Source organism: Pseudophryne corroboree, chromosome 8 (assembly GCF_028390025.1).
Source record: "Pseudophryne corroboree isolate aPseCor3 chromosome 8, aPseCor3.hap2, whole genome shotgun sequence".
NCBI lineage: Eukaryota > Metazoa > Chordata > Amphibia > Anura > Myobatrachidae > Pseudophryne > Pseudophryne corroboree.
Window position 1 is genome coordinate 233961997 of NC_086451.1, and position 26704 is coordinate 233988700.

Sequence of the window (26704 nt, forward strand, 5' to 3'; positions counted from 1 at the left end):
GGTCAAGGGACCCTCAGGCAATAGCTGTGGACGCTCTGGTAACACCGTGGGTGTACCAGTCAGTATATGTGTTCCCTCCTCTGCCTCTCATACCCAAGGTACTGAGAATCATAAGAAGGAGAGGTGTAAAGACTATACTCGTGGCTCCGGATTGGCCAAGAAGGACTTGGTACCCGGAAATTCAAGAGATGCTCACGGAAGACCCGTGGCCTCTACCTCTAAGAAAGGACCTGCTCCAGCAGGGACCAGGTCTGTTCCAAGACTTACCGCGGCTGCGTTTGACGGCATGGCGGTTGAACGCCGGATCCTGAAGGAAAAAAGGCATTCCGGATGAAGTCATCCCTACCCTGATCAAAGCCAGGAAGGTGTAACCGTACAACATTATCACCGTATTTGGCGTAAATATGTTGCGTGGTGCGAGGCCAGGAAGGCCCCTACAGAGGAATTTCAACTGGGTCGTTTCCTGCATTTCCTGCAAACAGGACTGTCTATGGGCCTAAAATTAGGGTCGATTAAGGTTCAAATTTCGGCCCTGTCGATTTTCTTCCAAAAAGAACTGGCTTCAGTTCCTGAAGTTCAGACGTTTGTCAAGGGGGTACTGCATATACAGCCTCCTTTTGTGCCTCCAGTGGCACCTTGGGATCTCAATGTAGTTTTGGGGTTCCTAAAATCACATTGGTTTGAACCACTCTCCACTGTGGACTTAAAATATCTCACATGGAAAGTGGTAATGCTGTTAGCCCTGGCTTCAGCCAGGCATGTCTCAGAATTGGCGGCTTTATCCTATAAAAGCCCTTACCTAATTTTTCATACGGATAGGACAGAATTGAGGACTCGTCCTCAATTTCTCCCTAAGGTGGTTTCAGTGTTTCACTTGAACCAGCCTATTGTGGTACCTGCGGCTACTAGGGACTTGGAGGACTCCAAGTTGCTGGACGTAGTCAGGGCCCTGAAAATATATGTTTCCAGGACGGCTGGAGTCAGAAAATCTGACTCGCTGTTTATCCTGTATGCAACAAGCTGGGTGCTCCTGCTTCTAAGCAGACTATTGCTCGTTGGATTTGTAGTACAATTCAGCTTGCACATTCTGTGGCAGGCCTGCCACAGCCAAAATCTGTAAAAGCCCATTCCACAAGGAAGGTGGGCTCATCTTGGGCGGCTGCCCGAGGGGTCTCGGCTTTACAACTTTGCCGAGCAGCTACTTGGTCAGGGGCAAACACGTTTGCTAAATTCTACAAATTTGATACCCTGGCTGAGGAGGACCTGGAGTTCTCTCATTCGGTGCTGCAGAGTCATCCGCACTCTCCCGCCCGTTTGGGAGCTTTGGTATAATCCCCATGGTCCTTACGGAGTTCCCAGCATCCACTAGGACGTCAGAGAAAATAAGAATTTACTTACCGATAATTCTATTTCTCGTAGTCCGTAGTGGATGCTGGGCGCCCATCCCAAGTGCGGATTGTCTGCAATACTTGTACATAGTTATTGTTACAAAAATCGGGTTATTATTGTTGTGAGCCATCTTTTCAGAGGCTCCTCTGTTATCATGCTGTTAACTGGGTTCAGATCACAGGTTGTACGGTGTGACTGGTATGAGTCTTACCCGGGATTCAAAATCCTTCCTTATTGTGTACGCTCGTCCGGGCACATTATCCTAACTGAGGCTTGGAGGAGGGTCATGGGGGGAGGAGCCAGTGCACACCAGGTAGTCCTAAAGCTTTTACTTTTGTGCCCAGTCTCCTGCGGAGCCGCTATCCCCCATGGTCCTTACGGAGTTCCCAGCATCCACTACGGACTACGAGAAATAGAATTATCGGTAAGTAAATTCTTATTTTAATTATTTAAATATTTATTTACTGCATGGGGGAGGGTCACGGCATGGCTTTTCTCCCGCCCGCGCTCCCTTCCGCCCCCCTTCCCGCTCGGATCCCAGGCTCACAGAGCCGCTACGGGGATCCTTCAAAGCGCACAAAGCAAGTTCAAATTTGGAGCCTTTGCGGAAGGGGGTGAAGCTTAGTCCCGCTCTGCTCCGCCGGAAACGGCGTGCGCTGGCGGCCACTACCCTTGCACAGTGCGGGACGGAGAAGCGCAACGGAGGGAGCCTGTACAGTGAGACAGTTACAGTGGGGGCACGGGGGGCATAAAATCCTTAGTACAGCCTGTCACTGCACATTATAGGGCAGGATAGATCGGGCTGCTGTGGCTGCATTTTCCCTACTCTCTCCCCTCCCTCCACTTCTGCTTATTGCTGTTACCTGTGGGGGAGGGTCACAGTTGTTGGTGCTGCCATGGCCAATAAAGGCTCCAGGGCAACACAAAAACAGGTTCATATTTTATGTGAGGAGTCAGAGCCATCTGCTCAGCCCTCCTCAGAACCCCAGAGCGCCCCTGCATGGACGACACAACTCTCAGAAGTTATGTCTTTGCTGACTAGGGAACTGAAGGCCTCTCGGGAAGATAGAGAGGCGGGCCGGTTCCGACAGCTTGTCCCGGTACCGGAGCCAGAACCTGCATGGGCTGTCTCTTTGGCAAAGTCAGTAGAAGGGCTCTCTAGGGCTGTAATCCCTTCCCAAGCCCCGTCCTTTAGTCCCTCTCAACAGGCTTCTAAAAAGAGATTGCTAGCCTCTGTGTTACAGGACTTGGACGATGATATGCCTCAATTAGATGAGGCGGGGTTAGATGTACAGGATGTACAGGTTGTTGATATACAGGATACTGATGAGGATCAAGTATACGGGGACTCTGAACCAGTAGCTCAGGGTATAGAGGCTCTTATTACTGCTATTCGTTCAGTATTACAGGTGGAGGACACAGAACAGGATGCCTTACGCCCTTCAAGGTTTGGCACCAACCAATGCCTGCCGGTGACTTTTCCATTTTCGGAGGAGCTGGATGCGCTCATCATGGCAGCCTGGAAGCATCCAGATGCAAAATTTCAGTTATCAAAAAAACTGTTGTCTTCCTATCCTTTTCCAGCAGATAGCAGGAAACGTTATGAGACCTCTCCGATTGTGCATCCTTCGGTGTCTCATCTGTCCAAAAAGACGGTCCTACCGGTTCCGGGGGCAACTTCGCTTAAGGAGGCGTCGGATCGGAAGTTGGAATCCACCTTGAAGAGTATTTACTCGGCGGCGGGGGTATTGCATCTCCCGGCGCAGGTAGGTTGTTGGGTCAACAAGGCGATCGAAGCTTGGGCGGAGCAATTGTCCGCTGGAATTCGTGACTAATTGCCGGCGGATCAGTTGATACAGTGGGCGGAACACATCCGTGAATCAGCCCTTTATCTCTGCGAAGCGTCCAAGGACATATGTATACTCGGAGCTAGGATTTCCGCTTTAGCAATTGCGGCCCGCAGAGCTCTCTGGCTCCGGCAGTGCTAAGCGGATACGGAATCCAAAAGGGCAGCAGAGGCGTTGCCCTTTATGGGTGAGGTTCTATTTGGTAAGGATCTGGATGCCTGGATCTCTCAGGCCACTGGTGGTAAGTCGACTTATCTTTCCTCGGCTGCTCCAGCCACTCGCAGACCATATAGGGGTCCCTCCTTTCGCTCCTTTCGTGCCCCTTCCAGGTTTCGAGGCCAGGGGAGGAACTTCTACCTTCCTTGGCCATAGAGGTAGAGGCAGCGGCAGGGGTAGAGGTGTGCCTCAGCCCAGTCAGATAATAAGTCCTCTACCACTACCACCGCATGACGGGCTTCCCTCCCACCTGTGAGATCACAGGGTGGGAGCTCGTCTGTGGGAATTCAAGGAGATCTGGGTACAGTCCTGTTAAGACGCTTGGGTCCGGGATCTAATCACTTGCGGTTACAAGCTCGATTTTCAGGAACAACCGCCCCAGCGTTTTTTTTTACCACGGGTTTGCCAGTTTCCGACAACCGAAGAAGTGCCTTGCAGGCAGCGGTCCAGAAGCTTCTATCCGCAAGAGTGGTGATCCCTGTTCCCTCTCATCATCGGAAACAGGGCTATTACTCAAGCCTGTTTCTCGTACTGAAGCCGAACGGCTCGGTCAGGCCAATCCTGAACTTGAAGGATCTCAATCCACATTTGAGAGTATTCAAGTTCAAGATGAAGTCCCTCCAGTCTGTTATTGCGGGGTTGGAAAGAAACGAGTTTCTGGCGTCCTTAGATATCAAGGATGCATACTTACATGTTCCCATTTGGCCTCCTCACCAGGCTTTTCTCCGGTTTGCAATACAGGACCCTTATTTCCAGTTCCAGGCCCTTCCTTTCGGTCTCTCTTCGGCTCCCAGAGTGTTCACAAAGGTCATGGCTGTCATGATGGCCCTGCTTCGGAAGCAGGGTGTGACGATTGTTCCCTATCTGGACGATTTGCTAATAAAAGCAAGCTCGACAGAACTGTTGCTTCAGAATATCCGGCTGACGCAGGACCTTCTGCTTCGACACGGGTGGATCCTGAATTTCCCGAAGTCTCAATTGTGCACCTCGCAACGGCTGCTGTTTCTGGGGATGATTCTCGACACGGTCCGTCAGAAGGTTTTCCTTCCTCAGGACAAGATCCTGTCTCTGCAGACACTGGTAAGGTCGGTTCTTCGACACCGTCGGGTGTCAGTGTATCTGTGCATTCGCCTTCTGGGAAAAATGGTAGCAGCGTTCGAAGCTCTTCCGTGCGGTCGCTTCCACTCTCGACAGTTTCAGCTGTGTCTTCTACATCAGTGGTCAGGATCTCATCTGTTCCTTCATCAAAGGGTGACGCTATCTCCAAAGGCCCGGTGGTCGCTTCTCTGGTGGCTCCAGTCGACGCATCTGTTGGAAGGAAGGCGGTTCGGGGTATGGGATTGGACTCTCCTCACCACGGACGCCAGTCTGCGAGGCTGGGGGGCAGTGACCCTGGAACATCGGTTTCAGGGGCGCTGGTCAATACACTAATCCGCTCTCCCCATAAACATTCTCGAACTAAGGGTGGTGTACAATGCTCTGCTTCAGGCGCATCACCTACTCTGCGGTCGAGCGGTCAGAGTTCAGTCCGACAACGCCACGACAGTGGCGTACATCAACCGTCAGGGCGGCACTCGCAGCCGAGCAGCGATGAGGGAGGTCACCAACATCCTCCTCTGGGCAGAAAGGTATGCTCTGTCCTTCTCGGCGATATTCATTCCGGGAGTGGACAATTGGGAAGCCGACTATCTCAGCCGGCAGGACATGCACCCTGGAGAATGGTCACTACATCCCCAGGTGTTTTGGCAACTGGTCCGCCGGTGGGGAAAACCACAGATCGACCTCATGGCGTCCCGCCTGAACCATCAGTTGCCTCTTTATTACTCTCGGACGAGGGATCCGGCCGCGGTGTGGGTGGATGCTCTCACGGCTCCTTGGAATTTCCAGTTCGTTTACCTCTTTCCTCCTTTCCCACTGTTGCCGCGGGTTCTGCAGCGCATCAAGAGAGAAGACGCTCTGGTCCTCCTGGTGGCTCTGTATTGGCCACGCAGGGTTTGGTACTCCACCCTGCACCTGTTGTCAGTAGCCGAGCCTTGGCCCCTGCCACAACGAGACGATCTTCTACCACAGGGTCTTTTTCTTTATCCAGACTTACGCAGGCTACGTTTGACGGCGTAGCTGTTGAGAAAGCTATCTTGAAAAGGAAGGGGATTCCTCGTACGGTTATACCTACTATGCTTCGGCTAGAAATTCAGTCACATCTTCTCACTACTACCGCATTTGGAAGGCTTATGTAGCCTGGTGTGAACATCGAGAATTTTCTCCTTCTGTGTTTTGCTTAGCCCGCCTTCTCCGTTTTTTGCAGGCAGGTTTTTCAGCAGGCTTATGACTGGGTTCACTAAAGGTGCAGGTCTCTGCTCTTTCGGTTTTCTTCCAGAAAAAGTTAGCCCTGCTGCCGGAAGTTCAGACGTTCTTTCAGGGAGTTCTTCGAATACAGCCTCCCTTCCGCCCTCCGACAGCACCATGGGACCTCAATCTGGTCCTCTCCTTTCTGCAGTCCTCATTGTTTGAGCCCCTGGAATCAGTGGAGATCAAATATCTCACTTGGAAGGTGGTTCTTCTCCTGGCACTGGCTTCAGCTAGACGAGTGTCGGAACTTGGGGCTCTCTCTTGTAGGTCTCCTTACCTGGTGTTTCATACGGATAGGGCTGAGCTTCGTACTCGTATGTCTTTTCTACCTAAGGTGGTGTCTGATTTTCACATCAATCAGCCGCTTGTGGTCCCGGCCCTCTCGGGGGACTCTCCGGATGCGAGATCATTGGACAATGTCAGGGCGCTCAGGATCTATGTGGATAGGACTTCAGCTATTCGAAAGTCAGATTCCTTATTTGTTCTCTACGATGCTGCTCGCCGTGGTTGGCCGGCTACTAAGCAGACTTTGTCTCGATGGATTCGACTGACCATCAGACAAGCTTATTTGGCAGCTTCTCGGGAACCTCCATCTTCAATTTCGGCGCACTCTGTGGTACCTTCGTGGGCGACCCCGGGGGGTCTCCATCACTACTTTATGTCGGGCGGCTACTTGGTCGGGCCGACATACGTTTGTCAAATTCTACAGGTTTGACACGTTTGCGGCCTCTGCATCGCAGTTTGGCCGAGCGGTTTTACAGGACTCTCAGCGCTCTCCCACCCGTTTTGGGAGCTCTGGGACGTCCCCATTGTAACTGCGCTCCACTAGCCCCTAGTGGATGAAGGAGAAATCAGGATTTTGGTACTTACCGATAAATCCCTTTCTCCGATTCCACAGGGGCCACTGGACGCCCACCAAGCGCTGTTTCCTCCTATTTTGTTTTTGGCTTACCGGGTTTGCAGATCACTATGTGACTGTTTGGTTCAGTTTAACCTTTTGGTTAGGTTAAGTTCCAGATTTGTTTTTGTGTTATCCTGGTTTACATGGCGGAGTTAACCTCCTCTACCTTTAAGTTTGTTTGTTACAGCTCTCCTCGGGCACAGTTTTACGTAGACTGGCTTGGGGGGGAGATAGTAGGGGAGGAGCTAGCCACAGTGTTAGAATTTTTAAAGTGCCAGCTCCCAATTACTGCCTACTATGTCCCCATTGTAACTGCGCTAAAGAGGCCCCTGTGGAATCGGAGAAAGGGATTTATCGGTAAGTACCAAAATCCTGATATTCGAAAGTCGCAGCTGATTCCTTCCTGGGCATGATTCTGGACACAGACCAGAAGGTGTTTCTCCCGTAGGAGAAGGCTCAGGAGCTCGTGACTCTGGTCAGAGACCTCTTAAAACCAAAACGGGTGTCGGTGCATCAATGCACGCGAGTCCTGGGAAAGATGGTGGCGTCATACGAAGCCATTCCCTTCGGCAGGTTCTATGCGAGGACCTTTCAGTGGAATCTGTTGGACAAGTGGTCCGGATCGCATCTTCAGATGCATCGGCTGATCAGTCTATCTCCCAGGGCCAGGGTGTCTCTTTTGTGGTGGCTGCAGAGTGCTCACCTTCTCGAGGGCCGCAGGTTCGGCATACAGGACTGGGTCCTGGTGACCACGGATGCAAGCCTCCGAGGGTGGGGGGCAGTCACTCAGGGAAGAAACTTCCAGGGGCTGTGGTCAAGTCAGGAGACTTGTCTGCACATCAATATCCTGGAACTAAGGGCCATATACGACGCCCTGAGTCAAGCGGAGCCTCTGCTTCGCAACCAACCGGTGCTGATTCAGTCAGACAACATCACCGCGGTGGCTCATGTAAACCGCCAGGGCGGCACAAGAAGCAGGGTGGCGATGGCAGAAACCACCAGAATTCTTCGCTGGGCGGAGAATCACGTGCAAGCACGGTCAGCAGTGTTCATTCCGGGAGTGGACAACTGGGAAGCAGACTTCCTCAGCAGGCATGACCTCCACCTGGGAGAGTGGGGACTTCATCAAGAAGTCTTCACACTTATTACAAGTCGATGGGAACTGCCACAGGTGGACATGATGGCATCCCGCCTCAACAAAAAGCTACAAAGGTATTGCGCCAGGTCAAGAGACCCTCAGGCGATAGCTGTGGACTCACTAGTGACACCGTGGGTGTTCCAGTCGGTTTATGTGTTTCCTCCTCTTCCTCTCATACCCAAGGTGCTGAGAATCGTAAGAAAAAGAGGAGTGAGAACAATACTCATTGTTCCGGATTGGCCAAGAAGGACTTGGTACCCAGAACTGCAAGAAATGCTCACAGAGGACCCATGGCCTCTGCCTCTCAGACAGAATCTGTTGCAACAGGGGCCCTGTCTGTTCCAAGACTTACCGCGGCTGCATTTGACGGCATGGCGGTTGAACGCCGGATCCTATCGGAAAAGGGCATTCCGGATGCAGTTGTTCCTACGCTGATAAAGGCTAGGAAAGACGTGACAGCAAGACTTTTTCACTGTATATGGCGAAAATAGGTTGCTTGGTGTGAGGCCGGGAAGGCCCTACAGAGGAATTCCAGCGGAGTCTATTCCTGCACTTCCTACAGTCAGGAGTGACTATTGGCCTAAAATTAGGATCCATAAAGGTCAAGATTTCGGCCCTATCCCTCTCAAAAAGAACTGGCTCCACTGCCTGAAGTTCAGACGTTGTTACGGGGGTGCTGCATATTCAGTCTCCTTTTGTGCCACCAGTGGCACCTTGGGATCTTAACGTTGAGTTGGATTCCTGAAATCCCACTGGTTTGAGCCACTTAAGACTGTGGAGCTAAAATATCTCACGTGGAAAGTGGTCATGCTTTTGGCCTTAGCTTCGGCTAGGCGTGTCAGAATTGGCGGCTTTGTCATGTAAAAGCCCCTATCTGATCTTCCATCTGGAAAGGGCAGAATTGCGGACTCGTCCCCAATTTCTCCCTAAGGTGGTATCATCGTTTCATTTGAACCAACCTATTGTGGTGCCTGCGGCTACTAGGGACTTGGAGGATTCCAAGTTGCTGGACGTAGTCCGGGCTTTGAAAATTTGTTTCCAGAACGGCGGGAGTCAGAAAGTCTGACTCGCTGTTTATTCTGTATGCAGCCAACAAGGTTGGCGCTCCTGCTTCGAAGCGGACTATTGCTCGCTGGATCTGTAGCACGATTCAGCTGGCTCACTCCGCGGCTGGATTGCCGCATCCAAAATCAGTAAAAGCCCATTCCACAAGGAAGGTGGGCTCTTCTTGGGCGGCTGCCCGAGGGGTCTCGGCTTTACAGCTTTGCCGAGCTGCTACTTGGTCGGGTTCAAAACACGTTGGCTAAGTTCTACAAGTTTGATACCCTGGCTGAGGAGGACCTTGAGTTTGCTCATGCGGTGCTGCAGAGTCATCCGCACTCTCCCGCCCGTTTGGGAGCTTTGGTATAATCCCCATGGTCCTTACGGAGTTCCCAGCATCCACTAGGACGTCAGAGAAAATAAGAATTTACTCACCGGTAATTCTATTTCTCGTAGTCCGTAGTGGATGCTGGGCGCCCGTCCCAAGTGCGGACTCTCTGCAATACATGTATATAGTTATTGCTTAACTAAAGGGTTATTGTTATGAGCCATCCGTTAAATGAGGCTCAGTTGTTGTTCATACTGTTAACTGGGTATGGTTATCACAAGTTGTACAGTGTGATTGGTGTGGCTGGTATGAGTCTTACCCTGGATTCCAAATCCTTTCCTTGTTGTGTCAGCTCTTCTGGGCACAGTTTCCCTAATTGAGGTCTGGAGGAGGGGCATAGAGGGAGGAGCCAGTGCACACCAGATAGTACCTAATCTTTCTTTTAAAGTGCCCAGTCTCCTGCGGAGCCCGTCTATTCCCCATGGTCCTTACGGAGTTCCCAGCATCCACTACGGACTACGAGAAATAGAATTACCGGTGAGTAATTTTGTGCCACCAGTGGTACCTTGGGATCTTAACGTGGTGTTGAGTTTCCTGAAATCTCACTGGTTTGAGCCACTTAAGACCGTGGAGTTAAAGTATCTCACGTGGAAAGTGGTAATGCTATTGGCCTTGGCTTCGGCTTGGCGTGTGTCAGAATTGGCGGCTTTGTCATGTAAAAGCCCCTATCTGGTTTTCCATATGGACAGGGCAGGATTTCGGACTCGTCCGCAATTTCTGCCGAAGGTGGTGTCCTCTTTTAATTTGAACCAACCTATTGTAGTGCCTGCGGCTGCTCGTGACTTGGAGGATTCCAAGTTACTAGATGTAGTCAGGGCTTTGAAGCTTTATGTAGCCAGAACGGCTGGAGTCAGGAAAACTGACTCGCTGTTTGTCCTGTATGCATCCACCAAGCTGGGTGCTCCTGCTTCAAAGCAAACTATTGCTCGCTGGATCTGTAACACGATTCAGCAGGATTTATTCTGCGGCTGGATTGCCTCATCCAAAATCTGTAAAAGCCCATTCCACAAGGAAGGTGGGCTCTTCTTGGGCGGCTGCCCGAGGGGTCTCTGCATTACAGCTTTGCCGAGCAGCTACTTGGTCGGGTTCAAACACGTTTGCAAAATTCTACAAGTTTGATACCCTGGCTGAGGAGGACGTTGTGTTTGCTCATTCGGTGCTGCAGAGTCATCCGCACTGTCCCGCCCGTTTGGGAGCTTTGGTATAATCCCCATGGTCCTTACGGAGTCCCCAGCATCCACTAGGACGTTAGAGAAAATAAGATTTTACTTACCGGTAAATCTATTTCTCGTAGTCCGTAGTGGATGCTGGGCGCCCGTCCCAAGTGCAGACTACTTCTGCAATTCTTGTATATAGTTATTGCTTAAATAAGGGTTATTTTATAATTGCATCAGGTTTATCTGATGCTCTGTTGTTATTCATACTGTTAACTGGGTAAGTTATCACAAGTTATACGGTGTGATTGGTGTGGCTGGTTTGAGTCTTACCCTGGATTCCAAAATCCTTTCCTTGTACTGTCAGCTCTTCCGGGCACAGTTTCCTTAACTGAGGTCTGGAGGAGGAACATAGAGGGAGGAGCCAGTGCACACCAGTAGTCTTAATTCTTTCTTAGAGTGCCCTGTCTCCCGCGTAGCCTGTCTATTCCCCATGGTCCTTACGGAGTCCCCAGCATCCACTACGTATTTTGAGAAATAGATTTACCGGTAAGTAAAATCTTATTTTTTTCCCTTTGTCCTGGAGGGACCGCTCCTCCAGTTGCTAGAGGGAACAGTCTCCTCCAGTGCCATAATTTCCTCACTGTCCTCCCCAGAATCTTCGTCCAATGTTGAAGTTGGCTAATGAACTAGCAGCCTTCAGGCCATCCCCTCCTTTGCCTCCACCAAATGCAGAGGTCACCAAGCTATGGCGTCTCTCTATTGTGTGTTTCGCAACCGGCTCTACCAAACCTACTGTGGGTTCAAGGTTTGTCCCCAGTCAGTTCAGTTCCTAGTGTAAGTTCCAAACTCGCTGTAGTACATGCTAGGTCAGGCATGGCCAAATTGTGGCTCTCCAGCTGTTGTGAAACTAAATATACCAGCATGCCCTGCACCGTTTTTGGATTCCCTATTATGAGAACTGTCAGGACATGCTGGGACTTGTAGTTTCACAACAGCTTGAGAGCCACAGGTTGACCATGCCAGTGCTAGACCAACCGTCTAAACAGAAGTCAGCCAGACGATAGAACTCCCTACCTCTCCACTCTGACTACGACGCTCTCTGAGAATTCTTCATTTCAGGATGGTGCTCCGTTTCAGACATCGGTGGTGGAAACATCTTCCATTCTGGATGATGCCCAGAGTTGACTTTGCCCTTTTTATTCAAAGCAGTAAAGTCTGCTCTCCATGTGTCTTAAGCTTGGCACACACTTGTCCAATCCTCGGTAACTCATACTCCCAACCGACCGGTTTGCCCGACATTAGACAAGTGTTTACCCTCCGCCCACCGACCCACACATCTGATCCTGGTCACCTGTCAGGTCTTCTGTTTTTTTAAATCTGCTTAAAAACTAGTAGACCTGACTGCTATCCAGGCGACCGACACAGTAGTGTGTAGGCTGCGGAGAACGCAGCAGGCTTCCGATCTCCATCCCTGGCAGCTCAGCACACTGTCAGTTTTGTGACTGCTGCGGGACTCGGCGGAGGGTTTGGCAGCAGGACAGGTAACTTTACCTGTGCAGATTTCCTCAGTATGCGGCGTGCTTAAATGTATCATTCTGCCATATCAGGGTAGTCGCATGCTGCTTGGAGCATCAGTCTACAACATTTTACAGGTTTAATTCTATGAGCAATGCCACCATATGAGGCAGCTTTTGGACACCCTTGTGATCTGGAGAGAGAGTGGATTTTTGAGCTTGAGTTCATGTCACTCTATAACTACAAAGCAAAACATTGAGTTCCTACCCATTTACATTCTTGTTGTCCTGTTAACTTTACCAAATGCACATATATTATTTGGAGGGTGATTTGTTTTTCTCTATTTGTGCCAAAGGCCTGAAGGAAACTCCCCAAAGGTTTCAATTTAATTATTTACTATAAATGCATTTGTTTAATAGTCATAAACTACATGTCATTAAATTATAGAAACCTGAAAAGCTGTTTGAATTTTTATGTGTAGTCTTAATTGAGTTTTATTTTCAGATCCAAGAAAGTGGAGAAAAACGGTCATCTGAAGGATTCACCACTCATCATGCCCTTAGACAGGCACAGCTCTCCAAGGAACTGATTGAACTAAATAAGGCATTGGTGCTTAAAGAAGCTTTGGCAAAAAAGATGGTTCAGAATGACAACCAGCTAGAGCCCATGCAGAGTGAATACCAGGTATACGTCATTCACAATCACTGGTAACCTGTTCTCTTAAACCGTTTTTGAGTATAGGAAGAAAACGTTAATTTTTTTATTTTTTTTTATTTTCTCATATTAAGTTAAATGCGGCTTTACTGAAAAGCAAATGGGAGGGTATTTGGGGGGGGGGAGTGGATTACACATTCCAAAATATAAAAATTCAATAAAGGACAGCCCAACATAGTATATGCAGATACACATGGAAAACAATAAATTAACAGTTGGACCAGCAGAGGGTTCATTCAGACTAGAGAGAGCAGGGAGGGGGAAGCTTGCAGGAGGATGTGGTGTCTTGGCCGTGTGATGTATAGTTGCCAAGAATACCACTCTCCTAATGCCCCCTCTGCTGTTATAGAGTGTGATACCTATCAGGGTCTTGAAATGATCTTACAAAAAAGGGGGGGGGGGGGAGGTTTTGAGAGATTTCCAGTACTGTACAATAGTGACCTTGGCTGATATCTAAATATTCTCAGTGTGCAATTGCTTATGTTGGCTCTTTTTTAGGTTTCGCTCTTAAGCTTTGCTGACTGGGTCTAGTCATGTTTCAGTTACCTTGTTAATGCTGTCTCCTATTTTGTGCGCAGAATAATATAAAAACACTGGAAACTGAAGTGGATGCTTTACAGAAAGAGAAGGAGGAGCTAATAATGGCTCTTCATTCAGCCAAGAAAGACACCAACCATGCAAAGTGAGTCCACAGTGGCAAACTCTTTATTCCCAAAGCTGGGTACACACCATCCCGTGATACATTGCATCTGCCGTACTCACTTTCTTTAATGAGCTGCTGTATGACAGCACAATGTATTGTTACATGCTGCATTTACCTACACTGTGTCAGCCGTGCAATCATCCCATTGGATGTGCAGAACATCCAGTGGGGAGATTCAGTGAATGGTGGCTTGGAAATATGCACTTTACAATGTGTACTCTCTAGTGTTCCGATCCACATTTGAACAATATATTGGATGATTGTATAGTATGTTGAAATAATTAAAATCCTTTCTCTGACGTCCTAGTGGATGCTGGGACTCCGTCAGGACCATGGGGATTAGCGGCTCCGCAGGAGACAGGGCACAAAAATAAAAGCTTTAGGACTAGGTGGTGTGCACTGGCTCCTCCCCCTATGACCCTCCTCCAAGCCTCAGTTAGGTTTTTGTGCCCGTCCGAGCAGGGTGCAATCTAGGTGGCTCTCCTAAAGAGCTGCTTAGAAAAAGTTATTAGGTTTTTTATTTTCAGTGAGTCCTGCTGGCAACAGGCTCACTGCAACGAGGGACTTAGGGGAGAAGAAGTGAACTCACCTGCGTGCAGGATGGATTGGCTTCTTAGGCTACTGGACACCATTAGCTCCAGAGGGATCGAACACAGGCCCAGCCATGGAGTCCGGTCCCGGAGCCGCGCCGCCGACCCCCTTGCAGATGCCGAAAAGTGAAGAGGTCCAGAAACCGGCGGCAGAAGACTTTTCAGTCTTCATGAGGTAGCGCACAGCACTGCAGCTGTGCGCCATTGTTGTCAGCACACTTCACACCAGCGGTCACTGAGGGTGCAGGGCGCTGGGGGGGGGGCGCCCTGGGCAGCAATGATAATACCTTGTTCTGGCTAAAAATACATCACATATAGCCCCTGGGGCTATATGGATGTATTTTTCTCTATCGTCCTAGTGGATGCTGGGGTTCCTGAAAGGACCATGGGGAATAGCGGCTCCGCAGGAGACAGGGCACAAAAAGTAAAGCTTTTTCCGATCAGGTGGTGTGCACTGGCTCCTCCCCCTATGACCCTCCTCCAGACTCCAGTTAGATTTTTGTGCCCGGCCGAGAAGGGTGCAATCTAGGTGGCTCTCCTAAAGAGCTGCTTAGAGAAAGTTTAGCTAGGTTTTTTATTTTACAGTGATTCCTGCTGGCAACAGGATCACTGCAGCGAGGGACTGAGGGGAGAAGGAGTCAACTCACCTGCGTGCAGGATGGATTGGTTTCTTGGCTACTGGACATCAAGCTCCAGAGGGACGATCACAGGTACAGCCTGGATGGTCACCGGAGCCACGCCGCCGGCCCCCTTGCAGATGCTGAAATCAGAAGAGGTCCAGAATCGGCGGCTGAAGACTCCTGCAGTCTTCTAAAGGTAGCGCACAGCACTGCAGCTGTGCGCCATTTTCCTCTCAGCACACTTCACACGGCAGTCACTGAGGGTGCAGGGCGCTGGGAGGGGGGCGCCCTGGGAGGCAAATGAGTACCTATAAAGGCTAAAAATACCTCACATATAGCCCTAGAGGCTATATGGAGATATTTAACCCCTGCCTAATTTTTCTAAATAGCGGGAGACGAGCCCGCCGGAAAAGGGGCGGGGCCTATCTCCTCAGCACACGGCGCCATTTCCTCTCACAGCTCCGCTGGTCAGGACGGCTCCCAAGTCTCTCCCCTGCACTGCACTACAGAAACAGGGTAAAACAGAGAGGGGGGGGCACATTTATGGCGATATTTTGATATAACAAAGCAGCTATAAGGGAGCACTTATTATAAGGCTATCCCTGATATATATATAGCGCTTTTGGTGTGTGCTGGCAAACTCTCCCTCTGTCTCCCCAAAGGGCTAGTGGGTCCTGTCTTCGTTAGGAGCATTCCCTGTGTGTCTGCTGTGTGTCGGTACGTGTGTGTCGACATGTATGAGGACGATATTGGTGTGGAGGCGGAGCAATTGCCAAATATGAGGATGTCACCCCCTAGGGAGTCGACACCAGAATGGATGCCTTTATTTATGGAACTACGGGATAGTGTCAACACGCTAAAGCAGTCGTTTGACGACATGAGACGGCCGGACAATCAATTAGTGCCTGTCCAGGCGACTCAAACACCGTCAGGGGCTGTGAAACGCCCTTTGCCTCAGTCGGTCGACACAGACCCAGACACAGGCGATGACTCCAGTGGTGACGGTGACGAATCAACCGTATTTTCCAGTAGGGCCACACGTTATATGATTTTGGCAATGAAGGAGGCGTTACATTTAGCTGATACTACAGGTACCACTAAACAGGGTATTATGTGGGGTATGAAAAAACTACCTATAGTTTTTCCTGAATCAGAAGAACTAAATGACGTGTGTAATGAAGCGTGGGTTGCCCCTGATAAAAAGCTGATAATTTCAAAGAAATTATTGGCATTATACCCTTTCCCGCCAGAGGTTAGGGAACGCTGGGAAACACCTCCTAGGGTGGACAAGGCGCTAACACGCTTATCTAAACAAGTGGCGTTACCCTCTCCTGAGACGGCCGCACTTAAAGATCCATCAGATAGGAGGATGGAAAATATCCAAAAAAGTATATACACACATGCAGGTGTTATACTACGACCAGCTGTAGCGACTGCCTGGATGGGCAGTGCGGGGGTAGTTTGGTCAGAATCCCTGATTGAAAATATTGATACCCTGGACAGGGACAATATTTTACTGTCGTTAGAACAAATAAAGGATGCATTTCTTTATATGCGTGATGCACAGAGGGATATATGCACACTGGCATCACGGGTAAGTGCTATGTCCATTTCGGCCAGAAGAGCTTTATGGACGCGACAGTGGACAGGCGATGCGGATTCAAAACGGCATATGGAAGTTTTGCCGTATAAAGGGGAGGAGTTATTTGGAGTCGGTCTATCAGATTTGGTGGCCACGGCTACAGCCGGGAAATCCACCTTTCTACCTCAAGTCACTCCCCAACAGAAAAAGGCACCGACTTTTCAACCGCAGCCCTTTCGTTCCTTTAAAAATAAGAGAGCAAAGGGCTATTCATATCTGCCACGAGGCAAAGGTCGAGGGAAGAGACAGCAACACGCAGCTCCTTCCCAGGATCAGAAGCCCTCCCCGGCTTCTACAAAAGCCTCAGCATGACGCTGGGGCTTCTCAAGCGGACTCGGGGACCGTGGGGGGTCGTCTCAAAAATTACAGCGCGCAGTGGGCTCACTCGCAAGTAGATCCCTGGATCCTGCAGATAATATCTCAGGGATACAGGTTGGAATTAGAGACAGATCCACCTCGCCGTTTCCTGAAGTCTGCTTTACCAACGTCCCCCTCCGAAAGGGAGACGGTGTTGGAAGCCATTCACAAGCTGTACTCTCAGCAGGTGATAGTCAAGGTACCTCTTCTGCAACAAGGGAAGGGGTATTATTCCACTCTTTTTGTGGTACCGAAGCCGGATGGCTCGGTAAGGCCTATTCTAAATCTGAAGTCCTTGAACCTGTACATAAAGAAGTTCAAGTTCAAAATGGAGTCACTCAGAGCAGTGATAGCGAACCTGGAAGAGGGGGACTTTATGGTATCCTTGGACATCAAGGATGCGTATCTCCACGTTCCAATTTACCCCTCACACCAGGGGTACCTCAGGTTCGTTGTACAAAACTGTCACTATCAGTTTCAGACGCTGCCGTTCGGATTGTCCACGGCACCTCGGATCTTTACAAAGGTAATGGCCGAGATGATGATTCTTCTTCGAAGAAAAGGCGTATTAATTATCCCATACTTGGACGATCTCCTAATAAGGGCGAGGTCCAGAGAACAGCTAGAGATGGGATTAGCACTGTCTCAGGAAGTGCTAAAACAGCACGGGTGGATTCTGAATATTCCAAAATCCCAGTTAATGCCGACAACTCGTCTGCTGTTCCTAGGGATGATTCTGGACACGGTTCAGAAAAAGGTTTTTCTCCCGGAGGAAAAAGCCAAGGAGTTATCCGAGCTTGTCAGGAACCTCCTAAAACCAGGAAAGGTGTCTGTACATCAATGCACAAGAGTCCTGGGAAAAATGGTGGCTTCTTACGAAGCAATTCCATTCGGCAGATTCCACGCAAGAATTTTCCAAAGGGATCTGTTGAACAAATGGTCAGGGTCGCATCTTCAGATGCACCTGCGGATAACCCTGTCTCCAAGGACAAGGGTGTCTCTTCTGTGGTGGTTGCAGAGTGCTCATCTATTGGAGGGCCGCAGATTCGGCATACAGGATTGGATCCTGGTGACCACGGACGCCAGCCTGAGAGGCTGGGGAGCAGTCACACAAGGAAGAAACTTCCAGGGAGTATGGACGAGCCTGGAAACGTCTCTTCACATAAACATTCTGGAACTAAGAGCAATATACAATGCTCTAAGCCAGGCAGAACCTCTGCTTCAGGGAAAACCGGTGTTGATCCAGTCGGACAACATCACGGCAGTCGCCCATGTGAACAGACAGGGCGGCACAAGAAGCAGGAGTGCAATGGCAGAAGCTGCAAGGATTCTTCGCTGGGCAGAGAATCATGTGATAGCACTGTCAGCAGTGTTCATCCCGGGAGTGGACAACTGGGAAGCAGACTTCCTCAGCAGACACGATCTTCACCCGGGAGAGTGGGGACTTCATCCAGAAGTCTTCCACATGCTGGTAACCCGTTGGGAAAGACCAATGGTGGACATGATGGCGTCTCGCCTCAACAAAAAACTGGACAGGTATTGCGCCAGGTCAAGAGATCCGCAGGCAATAGCTGTGGACGCGCTGGTAACGCCTTGGGTGTACCAGTCGGTGTATGTGTTTCCTCCTCTGCCTCTCATACCAAAAGTATTGAGAATTATACGGCAAAGAGGCGTAAGAACGATACTAGTGGTTCCGGATTGGCCAAGAAGGACTTGGTACCCGGAACTTCAAGAGATGATCACGGAAGATCCGTGGCCTCTACCTCTAAGGAGGGACTTGCTTCAGCAGGGTCCCTGTCTGTTTCAAGACTTACCGCGGCTGCGTTTGACGGCATGGCGGTTGAACGCCGGATCCTAAAGGAAAAAGGCATGCCGGAAGAAGTCATTCCTACTTTGATTAAAGCAGGGAAGGAAGTAACCGTGCAACATTATCACCGAATTTGGCGAAAATATGTTGCGTGGTGCGAAGATCGGAGTGCTCCGACGGAGGAATTTCAACTGGGTCGATTCCTACATTTCCTGCAATCAGGATTGTCAATGGGTCTCAAATTGGGATCTATTAAGGTTCAAATTTCGGCCCTGTCGATTTTCTTTCAAAAAGAATTGGCTTCAGTCCCTGAAGTCCAGACCTTTGTTAAGGGAGTGCTGCATATACAGCCTCCTGTGGTGCCTCCAGTGGCACCGTGGGATCTCAATGTGGTTTTGGATTTCCTCAAATCTCATTGGTTTGAACCACTAAAAAAGGTGGATTTGAAATATCTCACATGGAAAGTGACCATGCTTCTAGCCCTGGCTTCTGCCAGGAGAGTGTCAGAATTGGCAGCTTTATCTTACAAAAGCCCATATCTGATTTTCCATTCGGACAGGGCAGAACTGCGGACTCGTCCGCATTTTCTCCCTAAGGTGGTGTCAGCATTTCATCTGAACCAGCCTATTGTAGTGCCTGCGGCTACAAGTGACTTGGAGGACTCCAAGTTACTGGACGTTGTCAGAGCATTAAAAATATATATTGCAAGGACAGCTGGAGTCAGAAAATCTGACTCGTTGTTTATATTGTATGCACCCAACAAGATGGGTGCTCCGGCGTCTAAGCAGACGATTGCTCGTTGGATCTGTAGCACAATCCAACTTGCACATTCTGTGGCAGGCCTGCCACAGCCTAAATCTGTAAAGGCCCACTCCACAAGGAAGGTGGGCTCATCTTGGGCGGCTGCCCGAGGGGTCTCGGCATTACAACTTTGCCGAGCAGCTACGTGGTCAGGGGAGAACACGTTTGTAAAATTTTACAAATTTGATACTCTGGCTAAGGAGGACCTGGAGTTCTCTCATTCGGTGCTGCAGAGTCATCCGCACTCTCCCGCCCGTTTGGGAGCTTTGGTATAATCCCCATGGTCCTTTCAGGAACCCCAGCATCCACTAGGACGATAGAGAAAATAAGATTTTACTTACCGATAAATCTATTTCTCGGAGTCCGTAGTGGATGCTGGGCGCCCATCCCAAGTGCGGATTATCTGCATAAATTGTACATAGTTATTGTTAACTAATTCGGGTTATTGTTGAAGGAAGCCATCTTTCAGAGGCTCCGCTGTTATCATACTGTTAACTGGGTTTAGATCACAAGTTGTACGGTGTGATTGGTGTGGCTGGTATGAGTCTTACCCGGGATTCAAAATCCTCCCTTATTGTGTACGCTCGTCCGGGCACAGTACCTAACTGGAGTCTGGAGGAGGGTCATAGGGGGAGGAGCCAGTGCACACCACCTGATCGGAAAAAGCTTTACTTTTTGTGCCCTGTCTCCTGCGGAGCCGCTATTCCCCATGGTCCTTTCAGGAACCCCAGCATCCACTACGGACTCCGAGAAATAGATTTATCGGTAAGTAAAATCTTATTAACCCCTGCCAGGTCTCACAAACACCGGGAGAAGAGCCCGCCGAAATAGGGGGCGGGGCCTATCTCCTCAGCACACAGCGCCATTTTCCTGCACAGCTCCGCTGCGAGGAAGGCTCCCAGGACTCTCCCCTGCACTGCACTACAGAAACAGGGTAAAAAAACAGAGAGGGGGGGCACTTTTTTGGCGATATTGATATATTAAGCTGCTATAAAGGAAACAACACTTCTGTAGGGTTGTTCCTATATATTTATAGTGCTTGGGTGTGTGCTGGCAAACTCTCCCTCTGTCTCCCCAAAGGGCTAGTGGGGTCCTGTCTTCGATAAGGGCATTCCCTGTGTCTGCTGTGTGTCGGTACGTGTGTGTCGACATGTATGAGGACGATGTTGGTGTGGAGGCGGAGCAATTGCCGGTAATGGTGATGTCACCCCCTAGGGAGTCGACACCGGAATGGATGGCTTTGTTTATGGAACTACGTGATAATGTCAGCACGTTACAAAAATCAGTTGACGACATGAGACGGCCGGCAAACCAGTTAGTACCTGTCCAGGCGTCTCAGACACCGTCAGGGACTGTAAAACGCCCTTTACCTCAGTCGGTCGACACAGACCCAGACACGGACACCGAATCTAGTGTCGACGGTGAAGAAACAAACGTATTTTCCAGTAGGGCCACACGTTATATGATCACGGCAATGAAGGAGGCTTTGCATATCTCTGATACTGCAAGTACCACAAAAAGGGGTATTATGTGGGGTCTGAAAAAACTACCTGTAATTTTTCCTGAATCAGAGGAATTGAATGAAGTGTGTGATGAAGCGTGGGTTAACCCCGATAGAAAACTGCTAATTTCAAAGAAGTTATTGGCATTATATCCTTTCCCGCCAGAGGTTAGGGCGCGCTGGGAAACACCCCCTAGGGTGGATAAGGCACTCGCACGCTTATCAAAACAAGTGGCGTTACCGTCTCCTGAAACGGCCGCCCTCAAGGATCCAGCTGATAGGAGGCTGGAAACTACCCTGAAAAGTATATACACTCATACTGGTGTTATACTGCGACCAGCCATCGCCTCAGCATGGATGTGCAGTGCTGGGGTGGTTTGGTCGGATTCCCTGACTGAAAATATTGATACCCTGGATAGGGACAGTATTTTATTGACTATAGAGCAATTAAAGGATGCTTTTCTTTATATGCGAGATGCTCAGAGGGATATTTGCACTCTGGCATCGAGAGTAAGTGCGATGTCCATATCTGCCAGAAGAAGTTTATGGACGCGACAGTGGTCAGGTGATGCGGATTCCAAACGGCATATGGAAGTATTGCCGTATAAAGGGGAGGAATTATTTGGGGTCGGTCTATCGGATTTGGTGGCCACGGCAACAGCCGGGAAATCCACCTTTTTACCTCAGGTCCCCTCCCAACAGAAAAAGACACCGTCTTTTCAGCCGCAGTCCTTTCGTTCCTATAAGAACAAGCGGGCAAAAGGACAGTCATATCTGCCCCGAGGCAAAGGAAAGGGTAAGAGAGTGCACCAAGTAGCTCCCTCCCAGGAGCAGAAGCCCTCCCCGGCTTCTGCAAAGCCCTCAGCATGACGTTGGGGCTTTACAAGCAGACTCAGGGGCGGTGGGGGGTCGACTCAAGAATTTCAGCGCACAGTGGGCTCACTCACAGGTGGACCCCTGGATCCTGCAGGTAGTATCTCAGGGTTACAGGTTGGAATTCGAGAAGTCTCCCCCTCGCCGGTTCCTAAAGTCTGCTCTGCCAACGTCTCCCTCAGACAGGGCGACGGTATTGGAAGCCATTCACAAGCTGTATTCTCAGCAGGTGATAGTCAAGGTACCCCTCCTACAACAGGGAAAGGGGTATTATTCCACACTATTTGTGGTACAGAAGCCGGACGGCTCGGTAAGACCTATTCTAAATCTGAAATCTTTGAACCTGTACATACAAAAATTCAAGTTCAAGATGGAGTCACTCAGAGCAGTGATAGCGAATCTGGAAGAAGGGGACTTTATGGTGTCCCTGGACATCAAGGATGCTTACCTGCATGTCCCAATTTGCCCTTCACATCAAGGGTACCTCAGGTTCGTGGTGCAAAACTGTCATTATCAGTTTCAGACGCTGCCGTTTGGATTGTCCACGGCACCTCGGGTCTTTACCAAGGTAATGGCCGAAATGATGTTTCTTCTGCGAAGAAAAGGCGTATTAATTATCCCTTACTTGGACGATCTCCTGATAAGGGCAAGGTCCAGAGAACAGCTGGAGGACGTAGTAGCACTAACCCAAGTAGTGCTGCAACAGCACGGGTGGATTCTGAATTTTCCAAAATCTCAATTGACCCCGACGACACGTCTGCTGTTCCTGGGAATGATTCTGGACACGGTTCAGAAAAAGGTGTTTCTTCCGGAGGAGAAAGCCAGGGAGTTATCCGAACTTGTCAGGAACCTCCTAAAACCAGGAAAAGTGTCTGTGCATCAATGCACAAGAGTCCTGGGAAAAATGGTGGCTTCTTACGAAGCGATTCCATTCGGCAGATTCCACGCACGAACTTTTCAGTGGGATCTGCTGGACAAATGGTCCGGATCGCATCTGCAGATGCATCAGCGGATAACTTTGTCTCCACGGACAAGGGTGTCTCTTCTGTGGTGGTTGCAGAGTGCTCATCTGTTAGAGGGCCGCAGATTCGGCATACAGGACTGGGTCCTGGTGACCACGGATGCCAGTCTGAGAGGCTGGGGAGCGGTCACACAGGGAAGAAACTTCCAGGGAGTGTGGTCAAGCCTGGAGATGTCTCTTCACATAAATATACTGGAGCTAAGAGCGATTTACAATGCTCTAAGCCTGGCAAAACCCCTGCTTCAGGGTCAGCCGGTGTTGATCCAGTCGGACAACATCACGGCAGTCGCCCACGTAAACAGGGCGGCACAAGAAGCAGGAGGGCAATGGCAGAAGCTGCAAGGATTCTTCGCTGGGCGGAAGATCATGTGATAGCACTGTCAGCAGTGTTCATTCCGGGAGTGGACAACTGGGAAGCAGACTTCCTCAGCAGACACAATCTACACCCGGGAGAGTGGGGACTTCATCCAGAAGTCTTCCACATGATTGTGAACCGTTGGGAAAATCCAAAGGTGGATATGATGGCGTCCCGCCTCAACAAAAAACTGGACAGGTATTGCGCCAGGTCAAGAGACCCTCAGGCAATAGCTGTGGACGCTCTGGTAACACCGTGGGTGTTCCAGTCAGTGTATGTGTTTCCTCCTCTGCCTCTCATACCAAAAGTACTGAGAATTATACGGCAAAGGGGAGTAAGAACGATACTCGTGGCTCCGGATTGGCCAAGAAGAACTTGGTACCCGGAACTTCAGGAGATGCTCACGGAAGATCCGTGGCCTCTACCTCTAAGACGGGACCTGCTTCAGCAGGGACCGTGTCTATTCCAAGACTTACCGCGGCTGCGTTTGACGGCATGGCGGTTGAACGCCGAATTCTAAGGGAAAAAGGCATTCCGGAAGAGGTCATCCCTACCCTGGTAAAAGCCAGGAAGGAGGTGACTGCACAACATTATCACCGCATTTGGAGAAAATATGCTGCGTGGTGTGAGGCCAGGAAGGCCCCGACGGAGGAATTTCAACTGGGTCGATTCCTACATTTCCTGCAAACAGGATTGTCTATGGGCCTCAAATTAGGGTCCATTAAGGTTCAAATTTCGGCCCTGTCGATTTTCTTCCAGAAAGAATTGGCTTCAGTTCCTGAAGTCCAGACTTTTGTAAAAGGAGTACTACATATACAGCCCCCGGTTGTGCCCCCAGTGGCTCCGTGGGATCTTAATGTAGTTTTGGATTTTCTCAAATCCCATTGGTTTGAGCCACTCAAATCGGTGGATTTGAAATATCTTACATGGAAAGTAACCATGCTACTGGCCCTGGCTTCAGCCAGGAGAGTGTCAGAATTGGCGGCTTTATCGTATAAAAGCCCATATCTGATTTTCCATTCGGACAGGGCAGAACTGCGGACGCGTCCTCAGTTTCTGCCTAAGGTGGTTTCAGCGTTTCACCTGAACCAGCCTATTGTGGTGCCTGCGGCTACTAGCGATTTGGAGGATTCCAAGTTGCTGGACGTTGTCAGGGCATTGAAAATATATATTTCAAGGACGGCTGGAGTCAGAAAATCTGACTCGCTGTTTATACTGTATGCACCCAACAAGCTGGGTGCTCCTGCTTCTAAGCAGACGATTGCTCGTTGGATTTGTAGCACAATTCAACTTGCACATTCTGTGGCAGGCCTGCCACAGCCTAAATCTATCAAGGCCCATTCCACAAGGAAGGTGGGCTCATCTTGGGCGGCTGCCCGAGGGGTCTCGGCATTACAACTCTGCCGAGCAGCTACGTGGTCGGGGGAGAACACGTTTGTAAAATTCTACAAATTTGATACCCTGGCTAAAGAGGACGTGGAGTTCTCTCATTCGGTGCTGCAGAGTCATCCGCACTCTCCCGCCCGTTTGGGAGCTTTGGTATAATCCCCATGGTCCTGACGGAGTCCCAGCATCCACTAGGACGTCAGAGAAAATAAGATTTTACTTACCGATAAATCTATTTCTCGTAGTCCGTAGTGGATGCTGGGCGCCCATCCCAAGTGCGGATTGTCTGCAATACTTGTACATAGTTATTGTTACAAAAAAATCGGGTTGTTATTGTTGTGAGCCGTCTATTCAGAGGCTCCTACGTTTGTCATACTGTTAACTGGGTTCAGATCACAGGTTGTACTGTGTGGCTGGTATGAGTCTTACCCGGGATTCAAAATCCTTCCTTATTGTGTACGCTCGTCCGGGCACAGTATCCTAACTGAGGCTTGGAGGAGGGTCATAGGGGGAGGAGCCAGTGCACACCACCTAGTCCTAAAGCTTTTATTTTTGTGCCCTGTCTCCTGCGGAGCCGCTAATCCCCATGGTCCTGACGGAGTCCCAGCATCCACTACGGACTACGAGAAATAGATTTATCGGTAAGTAAAATCTTATTTTTTCCTGTTTTGTGTTCACTTGTGGTTAATAGCATAATGGCAACTTTGTACACATACCCAACAAAAATCAGGATGTCAGGTGTTGTGACCCATATGTTAAATAATTGCCTTTTGTTGTGACATTTCGCATATGGCAGACATTTCTGCTACAGTACTTGTGTTCTGACTACAGTTCTGAGTAAACTCCACTAACTGCACTAAATGATTACGTATCAAATATGTTTGGCCCAGAATGGGGCAATATAGATATTAATGCGATGTTTGGGAGCTGTATTTTGTACCAGGTGGAAGTGGTCATGTTTGAAGAAATCTATGTTAAGGTAAAGCTATAACCTTAGTGATCACACCATGGACTGTTAAACATTTTGTTGCAGAATATATTAACTCATTGCTTTTGTATTTAGCTTTCTAGAAAATGTAGCTCATGGCGTATATCATGTGAGCCATTGAGTTTGCACATTTAGGGGTATATTCAATTGAAGTCGAAAACTGCCGTCTGTCGAAAAGACTGCAGTTTTCGACTTTTTAAGGTCGAATCCTGATTTGACCTATTCAATTTCTCTGACGTCCTAGTGGATGCTGGGAACTCCGTAAGGACCATGGGTAATAGACGGGCTCCGCAGGAGACTGGGCACTCTAAAAGAAAGATTAGGTACTATCTGGTGTGCACTGGCTCCTCCCTCTATGCCCCTCCTCCAGACCTCAGTTAGAATCTGTGCCCGGCCAGAGCTGGGTGCTCCTAGTGGGCTCTCCTGAGCTTGCTAGAAAAGAGAGTATTTGTTAGGTTTTTTTATTTTCAGTGAGATCTGCTGGCAACTGACTCACTGCTACGTGGGACTGAGGGGAGATATGCAAACCTACCTGCTTGCAGCTAGCTTGTGCTTCTTAGGCTACTGGACACCATTAGCTCCAGAGGGTTCGAACACAGGGCCTGACCTCGATCGTCCGTTCCCGGAGCCGCGCTGCCGTCCATCTTGCAAAGACAGAAGAAGAACGATGAAATCGGCGGCGGAAGACTCCTGTCTTCATTAAGGTAGCGCACAGCACTGCAGCTGTGCGCCATTGCTCCCACAGCACACCACACACTCCGGTCAATGTAGGGTGCAGGGCGCTGGGGGGGGGGGGCGCCCTGGGCAGCAATTATAATACCTTTTGGCATTAAATACACATACAGTCAGTTAACTGTATATGTGTAAAAAACCCCGCCATTAAGTTACAGAAAACGCGGGACAGAAGCCCGCTGCTGAGGGGGCAGGGCCTTCTTCCTCAGCACACCAGCGCCATTTTCCCTTCACAGCTCCGCTGGAAGCACGCTCCCCAGGCTCTCCCCTGCAGTATCCAGGTACAAGACGGGTTAAAAAGAGAGGGGGGGCACATAAATTTAGGCGCAAATCGATACAGACAAGCAGCTATTGGGAAAATCACTTATTAGCAGTGTAAATCCCTGTGTTATATAGCGCTGTGGTGTGTGCTGGCATACTCTCTCTCTGTCTCCCCAAAGGACTTTGTGGGGTCCTGTCCTCAGTCTGAGCATTCCCTGTGTGTGTGCGGTGTGTCGGTACGGCTGTGTCGACATGTTTGATGAGGAGGGTTACGTGGAGGCGGAGCAGAGGCAGATAAGTGTGGTGTCGCCCCCGACGGGGCCGACACCTGATTGGATGGATATGTGGAAGGTCTTAACCGACAGTGTCAACTCCTTACATAAAAGGTTCGATGACGCAGCAGCCTTGGGAC

General features: G+C 49.7%; 1 protein-coding gene across 1 annotated transcript in view; it reads left to right on the plus strand.

The window, feature by feature from the left end:
• Positions 1-26704, plus strand: part of KIF4A (kinesin family member 4A) — a 579230-nt gene that overhangs the window by 267878 nt on the left and 284648 nt on the right. The window contains exons 15-16 of the mRNA XM_063937105.1: positions 12446-12625; positions 13234-13337. Of these exons, the coding sequence (XP_063793175.1) occupies positions 12446-12625; positions 13234-13337 (284 nt within the window). The remainder of the gene's footprint in view (positions 1-12445; positions 12626-13233; positions 13338-26704) is intronic.